The 10,128-nt window shown below is 32.3% G+C and overlaps 1 protein-coding gene across 2 annotated transcripts in view; it reads right to left on the bottom strand.

Moving 5' to 3' along the window:
• Positions 1–251: 251 nt before the first annotated feature.
• The window catches only part of mfsd3 (major facilitator superfamily domain containing 3), a 126,376-nt gene continuing 116,499 nt past the window's right edge, over positions 252–10,128 (bottom strand). For both annotated transcript variants that reach the window (XM_028802352.2, XM_028802353.2), the window contains exons 5-6: positions 7,175–7,284; positions 252–597 (exon numbers count right to left, since the gene is read on the bottom strand). In XM_028802352.2, coding sequence (XP_028658185.1) covers positions 424–597; positions 7,175–7,284 — 284 coding nt within the window. In that variant the 3' untranslated portion in view covers positions 252–423. The remainder of the gene's footprint in view (positions 598–7,174; positions 7,285–10,128) is intronic.

Below are 10,128 nucleotides of genomic sequence, written 5' to 3'. Positions count from 1 at the left end.
GGGCTTTTAACTACCTACAGTATTTCATTCCCAACTTCCTTCACAGATTTGTCAAGTAATTTCACTGGTCTGTGGTCATTATGTTGCTATTAATCTACTGTATCTGCACATTTGAAGTATAGCTTGTTAAGAACAAGAATATTTTACTGTATAAATGGAATAAAAAGACACTAAGAAAAAAAGACTACCAAATTAGTGTTTGGCTCTACTGTGAATATGCATAAAAAGATGAAAAAAAGTAACTACTTAGATTTTTAGAATAAAATACTTTTATTTTATGATAAAGATGTTTTAACATTTTTTGAAAAAAACATTCTCTATAATTAAAATATACCTGTACTCTTTGCATATAATACTAATCCTGATTATGTTTTTCATTACATACTATATTAAATTACTTGGCCATATATTTTTTTTTTTTAACTAGGAAAGAGTTTTTGGAGCTTTGTAAACATGTAATATAGCTACAACAGACAGAAGTTGAAAAACAATGAAACTCAAGAAAAATCCAACCCAGTCAACAATCCAGCCAACTAGTACACTGAAAGAGAGTTTTCCAAGTACCTCAAGAGTTGCTAGGAAACTATAATGAGTAGCCTGCAGAAAAAAAAAATGCAAAAAACAAATTAATGCTAAAATACACCAAAACTTCATTTTCTATTTTTAATTACTGTACAACAGCATAACAAAATTACTTTGGACAAATATGCACATAATGGATTAATCAAGTTCATAAAATGGATGGACAGATGGAAGGATGAAACATATTTTTCAATTATCTTTTACTGCCCACAACAATATTATAAGGAGATTTGAAAATTAGATAAAAATAACTGTTAAAATCATTTGTAGTTTTAATGTATTTACTAAATGAGATTTTCTTTGTTGAGTGCTTAACAGCAGTCTATGAAGCTAAAGTCCTTTGCCTTTTCATGTCTGAAATGTAGTGATTTTATATTTTCATTGTAATTTAGCCTGACAAGCTACAGTCATTTACATTTACCAAACCTGACTCACAGTATTAACCCAAAATCAAATCATGAAAATTTTTTCACTTAAGCTATCATAAGGTGACTTAAAAATTGCCACTGAACCTGGAAATGACTATTTATGTTTCATCAAAAACATATAATAAAAGAAATTCTTTGATACCTGTAACGAGTCATAATTACATTTTGATACAGCTTAGCAATAAATATCTTGGGAGTAATTTATTTTCATCTGACAAACTGTCATATGATCTATTTCACACACATTTACAAGTTTACATTTAAATGATCATTAAGTAAGATAAATCCCATAATTGGTTATGACTTTACACATATTAATTTTTAGCTGGGTAGAATACTATTTTGTAAATTCATTTCTTTTCATAAACAGTGGTTTTAATACAACAATGGTATATAGTATAATTTTAACTGCTTAATATACAGTATACAAGAGACTATTATTTTTAAATATGTAAAACAAAAAGTTATTTTTATTGGGTTGTAAAAGCTCCTAATGGTGATAACACATGTGAAAAACAATGTAAAGTACAATTATATAAAGCTAAAGTTAAGACAGGGTACTCTAATTAGTTTGAATAGTTTTCAATTGTAAGAAAGCAAAGCAGAAATTGAAATTGGTCCCTGTATTTTGGCAGTCATAAACAGTTTTTTAATTACTTCCTCAGTTCCAGCATGTTTTAAACATGCAGTGGTTCAGCCACTACTTAAGAAGACAAACTTGGACCCATCTCTTCCTAATAATTTTCAAATTTCTAATCTACCTTTCTTAGTTACATTTTTGAAGGAAGTTGTTTCCTCTCTGTTAAATTACTTTCTGGATCAGACTGATTTTTTAGATGATTTTCAGTCTGGTTTCAGATAATAATCTGAATCTGAATCTATAGCACTGAATCAGCTCTTCTGAGAGTGACAAATGATTTGCTTTCTGCAGTTGAATCAGGAAAATGTGTTATTCTTATTCTTTTGGATCTTAGTGCAGCTTTTGATACAGTTAAGAATGATATCCTCATTGATTGGCTTGAACAATAAGTGGGAATTAAGGATACGGCCCTTAGGTGGTTTTCAGCTTAACTAAAGAGCAGGACATTTGCTGTTAAGTTTGGCGACTCATTGTCCTCTGTAGCTCCTGTTACATGTTGGGTTCCACAAGGATCCAATTTGGGACCTGTTCTTTTTTCTTTGTACATATTGACACTTTGTAGGATCCTAAGAAACTATAACACAATTATCACTGCTATGCTGATTATACCCAAATCTATCTTCCTTTAAAATCTGGTGTCAAGGCATCAATAACTTCACTTTTTCGGTGCCTTGTGCATATTAAATGCTAGATGGCATCAAATTTTCTCCAACTAAACAAATCCAAGATGGATGTTATTCTCTTCGGTCCTTCCAAATCTATCAATATAATTGCAAATAATCTGGGAGCATTCACTCCATATATTTAGTCACATGTAGGAAATCTAGATGAATTTTGACTTCGACCTTAAATTTGACAAACAGGTAAATGATGTTGTAAACAGGTTCTTTTTTCAACTTACGGCTGTTACTAGTCAAGCTTTTTTGTTGTATAAGGACTTGCAAAAGCTTATTAATGCATTGTTTTAATTTTATTTGAAATTTATAAAAGAACTTGGCGTGGGACCTGGCATGTGTATATGTATGCCAATTTTGCCTTTTTAATGAAAATTTAAGTATGGAATCTAAGCATGGTTTTATACATGTTTTGTAAAATATGGCACTATAGTGGTATTCAATGTGAGGAAACGAAGTGTTAACTAATAAATTACATTCTATGTCATTGTGTCAATGCTATGCACCAAGAGGCCTATCGGTTTTCCAACATTTAGTCTAATTTGCATCATTTATTGCTATCATTAAATAATAACAAAATATACAGTAAATTAAAGGATACTGAAGTTTGGAATTGGCAGAAAAATAAAACACGTTAGACTATCAATTGCATTAATGTTTTTTCAGCATTCATCTGATTTGCGGGTTAGAGATCTTTTTAATTTTAGCATACTTGAATAGCAATGCAGCTACATTTCATTGCTATACATTTTTTCATAACACAGCCAATAACACCAAAACATGTGGTCTTGTCCATTGAAGTAAATGATAAAAATATCAAACAAAAAGAAAAACAATGCAACTCATCAAATAATGTAAAAACACTGAACTTATTCATCCTTTGATTTATTCAATCAATTTCAGTTCTCTGCGGTGGGTTGGCACCCTGCCCAGGATTGTTTCCTGCCTTGTGCCCTGTGCTGGCTGGGATTGGCTCCAGCAGACCCCCCGTGACCCTGTGTTCGGATTCAGCGGGTTGGAAAATGGATGGATGGATGGATGGATTTCAGTTCTTGCTGAATTTACTCCTCACTTGTCCATTGATAAGTTCTTTTAAATTCCTTTTACTTCTACATTTTAGGATGAACCCATAGTGCACTATATGAAACATAACTATAAATGTGCCCCCCTCTACCCATCAACACACTTTCTTCTTAACAGTTTTGTTTGTAATTTTTTATCACTTTATTCCACCTTATCAAACTAAAATATAACTATTATTTTCATGTAACTGTAAATGAAATAAAACATGTATATTACATGCAGAAGTAATTAGGCTCTATCTTAAGATATTTTTCAGAAAGTAAAGTACACATAAACTGTTGTCACAAACATTAAAACTTGACACATACATATAGATAGCATAATTCAAAATGGCTTTAATCTTTCATATTGCATTTCTCTGAGTTTGCACTGCTTATAAAAAAGAAATACACATGATAGTACAAAATTGTATCAACAGCACTTCATTAGTTAAGGTCTATCAAGTCAACAAGGTAGTTTACTTCTAAGTCATTATAAATATTTATAAAGAAAAAACAAGTTCCAGATTAAATAATTTAACTTTGCAAATGAATAAAATTTCCAGAATTACCTGTAGTGGTGGCATTTTTTTTACTAATGCCAACTGTGTATATAAATTTTGTGGTTATTTTTGAGGTGAAAAGAGACAACAGTAAATTGAGTTGTTATGGATTGATTTAGGACATTTTATATACCAGTGATCCTGTGAATAACAGGCAAATATCATACCTTTGTAAAATGAGAAAATATCACTTTTTTGATTGCTAAATTTACCTGATGCTAATTTTCTAAAATTCATAAGAACTGATGATGAATTTATCTGTTTAGAAAAGAAACACTCTTTGAACGTATATAGGGAAAGATAATCATTAGGAGTTTACATAATATTGTTTTTATGTATTAAAATAAAATTTAAAAATTTAAAAGTGAATGGTTAGTATCTAGCTAACAAAAAACAGTATGTAAGTCAATTTGTGTGAAATATACAACACTTAAAAACCTAACCCGACAAAATGTATTTTCTAATTCTGTGATTCCCATTACATTACATATTGTTAATAAAATAAACAATAAAAAGTGACCTATGATATTCAAAACATTAAAATAAAATACTTTAACAGTGTGGTTATAATAGCAGCAGAAATGATAAAACAAACCATAATATTCACAAACACACTTCTTCCAACTTAGGATCACAAATGGCAAGAACCAAAGGGCTGTGAAAACCATTACATGGTACAGTTGAATTATACTACATAAAGTATTTAAATTATATTTTCTTGAAATATAATCTATATTATTTTATAAACAAAAATTCTGTAATTGTGAAAAAAATATTTCTAATGTAGTGCACATTCTGTAGTGGGTATATTATGAAAAAGCCTCTCATCATTAAACAAAGGCACTTTTCAAAATGTAAAAAAAAAAAAGTTAAATTCCAAAAGGTAAACGTCTGCCAACAGGATGCAAGGTGGTTAATTGAGAGTACGGGAAAGTGAAATTAGAGCATTCACAGCTATAACAAAAAGGCTACCTAAACACCAAGGCATTTGTTTGAACTTCAGCTCCTAGTACTATACACTTAGAAAAAGGCATGGAGTGTTTCTGGAGGCAATACTTGATCAACCTCTTAATTATCAAATACTCAAGCCTCAGCCACTGTCCATTATTCTGAAACATTGTACAGTAATTTAACAGTTCTAAAAGAGTCATTGTGCTCATTGTAGTAGGCAATAATGTATAGCAGTGTACAATATCGTTACACTTGTAATACTTATTTTTATTTTATTTTCCCCTTAGGATAAGAGTCTTGTTTTTAAAAGATTTACACTGTCTAATATAAACTACCTCTCTACACTTTAGTGTTTTATATTCTGATTCCTTTACAGATTTATAGTCTTACCTTGTATTCTTTTTCACTTTTCAATCTCAAATTACAAATGACTTTTATAATACTATATTATAGTATTACCTGTACATGAACACTATCAGCATACTGTATATAACATACTTCATAATGTATAACAAAACATTGTTTTCATTTAATAGTTGTTTTATGTTCTGCTAAAAAATGCTTACAAAAAATTCCAGATACTATTTAATCAAAACTGTAATGAGCCAACATGTGGAACTATGCTGCTGTGCAGCATAAAATAAATGATTAATGGGGAAAAGACAAACAAATTTTTCAAATTTCATTTTCAATGCCTAAGAGGAATATACATACTGTATATGTGTATACAGTGCCATAAGTTCTGACACTTAGTTTTAAGAGTGATGTATTCACTTGAAGAATGAGAAGTCTGCAGCGGGGCACATGGACATTTAATCAAAGAGCTTAGAGGAAATGGTGTTTAGCAATAAATTTGCAAGACATTGACTGAGGGTATCCCCTTGAAATTTTAAGTGCCATGATTGGGGAGTGGGGGTCATTGGGGCAGCTTGGGCAAGCATGATGGGAGTCAGTATGCATGAAAACACTTCTGGTACGCTCCAAACTGTGCTGGTATGAGAACTGAGTACATTTACATTTACATCATTTAGCAGACGCTCTTATCCAGAGCGACTTACAACAGTGTTTGTTAGTTTTTTCGCATACCCCTTGGGGTCAGAGCGCAGGGTCAGCCATTGTACAGCGCCCCCTGGAGCAATTACAGGTTAAGGGTCTTGCTCAAGGGCCCAGCAGAGTAGGATCTCTTTTGGCAGTGACAGGGATTCGAACCGGCAACCTTTGGGATACCAGCACAGATCCTTAGCCTCAGAGCCACCACTCCGCCTAGTACTGGCCCACTTCATATTAATTGAGCAAAAAATAAATGTTGGGAACACTGTAGTTTCTGTTTAAAAGCACCCACTCTTTCCGCCTCATTTCTTCCTTTCCTTGCCTTGCCTTCCTTGTGGTTTTAATTTAGAGATGTGTTTCAAAGCCATTTAGTTCTCTTGGACCTTATAAAAGCTTTAAAACTTGCCTGGAGTCACACCATAACACCATAAAGACTGAGTCTATTTAAAGGTATACTCATCATAATTAGTTATAGAAGACTATGGGACCATCCTAAAGAATAGTAACAATAATACTGTTAAAATATCAATATATTCCTCCAATACTGGTGCTAAGTGAATGCCAAACAAACAGTGTTAACAACACATTATATATTTATTTATAAAATATTTCCTCATACAAATATGTAGACCCTTTTAAAGTTCTGAAATGATCCCCATTTGCAAATGATAACTGAGCCTAATTTTCACAAAAATCCTATACATATCCCGGCAATGATGAGTTTAAAGCAGCAAGCAATCCTAAAACAGACAGCACACTCATGGATCAAATAATACTTGTTCAGCTTAACTGCAGATCTTTGGAAAGTTCACAGGAGAACTTAAAGATTTAACACAGAAAATATTCCATCTCATAACTGGAAAGAGATCAAAATACTATAAACAATAATACCAGATACATCACTATCTAACACAGGGATATCTAGTGGGATTAGATTTATTAATATCCACACATACATTTTCTGTACCTGCTTTTAGAGCTTTAAATATTAACTATATATTGGCCACAGAGTTAGTTGAAGTGAAATGAAGAAAATATCATTAGAAAATAATTTAGAAGAATTTAGATGTTATATTTCATGTAAAATATAAATGTATCTACTAACTTTATTCTCTAGCAAAAATACAAATGATGTTTCTCATAAACAGTATATGCTACTCAAAAGAAAAGTCTTACTTTACATTTATATAGTTAAGACAAAGTAATTTCTTTTAGGATACTTTACCTGTATTCTGACATGTGCCATTTTTGTGCATTGCATCATAATGCTGAATGCAAGTGTTGTTATTGTTCCACCAAAGAAATGTTGTATGTTTATGCTTAGTATAGCACATCCTGTAGGGAAATATATACATGAATATAAAAATGTTTTAGCACAAGTAATCTTCGCTCAAACTGAGAAATTTTAGCAACACTGAGAGAAAGAATTTATTGTAAAGACATTAGGGATGACAAAAATAATTAAAGCAGTGTATTTTTTACTAGAACACATAATTCAACATTTTTTATTGTAAATTTTGTGACATTTTTGATTTGTAAACAGTAAACGTAATATTTAATACATAAACCAATTATATAATAATATGTTTCAAGCATAAAATTGCAATATAGGATTACATTTGATTAAAATAGCTGTAAACTGTTAAGACAGAAATGTATGCCTTGAGAAATATCACTGTTTAAGCTTGACACAAAATTGTGTCAGGTTGTAAATTAAATCTTTTTTGGACTCACCTATAAAAAAGGACCTTCATTTGCTTTGAAATTTGACATACCCAACTATCTATTCTAGTTGGCCTACTAAAACATTTTGTTAATAATTTACAGTTTAAACTCTTCAGTACTGCAGTGGGCTGGCTCCCTGCCCGGGGTTTGCTTTCTGCCTTGCACCCTGTGTTGGCTGGGATTGGCTCGGGCAGACCCCTGTGACCCTGTGGTTAAGATATAGTGGGTTGGATGATGGATGGAAACTCTTCAGTATGATTAGTATTGTTGGGTTTCACTGAAAGTTGCCTTTGCCATTATTGCGCCTCCAGGCAGCATAAAACTGTCAAACATTTTTTACACTTTTTTTTTAGAATAAATTGTATATTGACACAGGGGTTCTGACAGAAGTTTGCTCAATATGGTCACAGTAGAAGGAAAATTCAGAAATTTGAAATCTGAAGCTGCCCATCTCAGAAAAAAGCACATTTGTGACATTGGGGTTATGCAGAAAACGGTTTATGTCACAGTAGAAAGTCTGCCATAAAGACCAAAGTACTGTACAGTATACGAATATATGCAGAATTGTGTAGACACACAATAAGGCTAAAATACTAACTGAAAACCTCTGGCACAGGACCTGTGGGACACAGTTCAAAGCAGTGGTCTTTTTCATGGAGTTTTACAAGCTCCAAATGAGCATGTTTTTCATTAGGAATTTGAAAGAATGAATAACTGATAATCCTCTTGCAGAGTTGGCAATATTCTAGAAAAGAAAGAACATACAAATGGCTTTACTCAAAGAAGAAACGCATAGCTGTGGGAAACATATTTGAAGAAATTTTATGAAAAAATTCAAACATGTCTCATGTATGAAGAGGTAGGAAGATGGAACAAAATCCATATAATAGTACACTTGGAGTATAGAGGATATGAACCAGAAGACTGCAATACAGTGTGGCAAAAGATTTTCTAGTCTAGCAAAACGAACATTGAACTTTCTCATTTTAATGCCAAGTTCAAACTGAACACAATTTATCACATGTGTAACACGGCTTTTATAATTAAGTCAAAGTCTGTGAAATTATGTTGCTTTTCATCAGAAAGACAGAAATAACAAAACAGTCCAATCACTTCCAGGTTCTGACAATTTGAACTTTTGAATGCCTAGCTTACATTGTTATTAGTAAAATGAGCAGCCACAACACTTTTAGGGCTTCAACAATTAATCATCACATTTGATAATAATCAATTATTAAAATATTGGCAGCAATCAATTTCATCGATTAGTTGATTACATCAACAGAATACATTATGCCACGCAATTCTGTCTCTACTTCATTCAGTTGTGAACACATTTGAAAAAAGGCAGATGGTAATCAAGTGCCAGTAAAGATAGTCTGACCTAAGACTAGGAGTGGGCGGAACAATCCAAATATCAATAGTACTGATACCAATGTTGGTATTAATACCGGATTGATACTAACATGATGGGATTGATACTTTATTTTCAGTGTCTATGCTCTACAAAAAATAGACATGTCTGTTGCAAACACCGCTCCTTTCACATCTTGCATGCAATCATTGCTCCTCCTCCTCCCCTGATCTGTATGCGTTGTTGTGATGTCATGTGACTCAGTTGTGCTGAGCAGTACATTACAGATTACAGACACACAATTTTAGGTTGCAGTGACTGAGAGCATGACAGCATGGCAGAAAGAAAGAAGAGTGTTGTATGGAGGTATTTTATGGTTGTAAATTAAAACATTGTAAACTGTGATGTGTGCAGGAAGGCTATTTGCTAATGTGGCAACACCACCAATTTATACAAACACATGAAAAACCACGAAAAAGAGAACTACAAGCTGCAAGAGAGACAAACTGAGGAGGAGGAGGAGGGAATTCCCTCAGACAGACCCAGATCCCAGGCACAGAAACATATGTTACTGGCAAAGTCCTTTCAGAGACGCAAAGAATATACAGGTAGCTTATATAGTTGTGAAAGTAATATTTTAATCATTTCCAGGGGTGAAAGTAGTTTTAAAAATCTTGCCGGTAATACTATCACAACTTTCATTGCTTCATATTGTTCACCTCTCCTTGGCTTCATACATCCTTGAAAAAAATGTTTCAGTATTTTAATACCTGTATGGTGTAGAAATAAATTAGAAATGCTTGTCATTGTGTCTACCTGTATATAGAATATTTCTTTGGACACAAGAGGGCTTTAGGGATAAAAAGCCAAAGGTTGAGAATAACAGTCAACAATAGTCTGTGCTTTTGCTTAGTTATTTGCATTTTACTTATTTGTCACAAATAATTGTGAGTACTTTGTTTTTAAAAAAGCAGAGAAGTGTAATGAAAGGGAGAAATTTTACTGTGTTATTATATTATTGTTTCTGAACAAATTGACTGTGGAAAATAAAAATCACAAAATGCTTTCAGATTTATCATATTGATGATGTATTAACCTCA

The sequence above is a fragment of the Erpetoichthys calabaricus genome, chromosome 5 (genome assembly GCF_900747795.2).
Source record: "Erpetoichthys calabaricus chromosome 5, fErpCal1.3, whole genome shotgun sequence".
Classification (NCBI taxonomy): Eukaryota; Metazoa; Chordata; class Cladistia; order Polypteriformes; family Polypteridae; genus Erpetoichthys; species Erpetoichthys calabaricus.
This window is presented reverse-complemented; position numbering and strand designations above follow the sequence as displayed.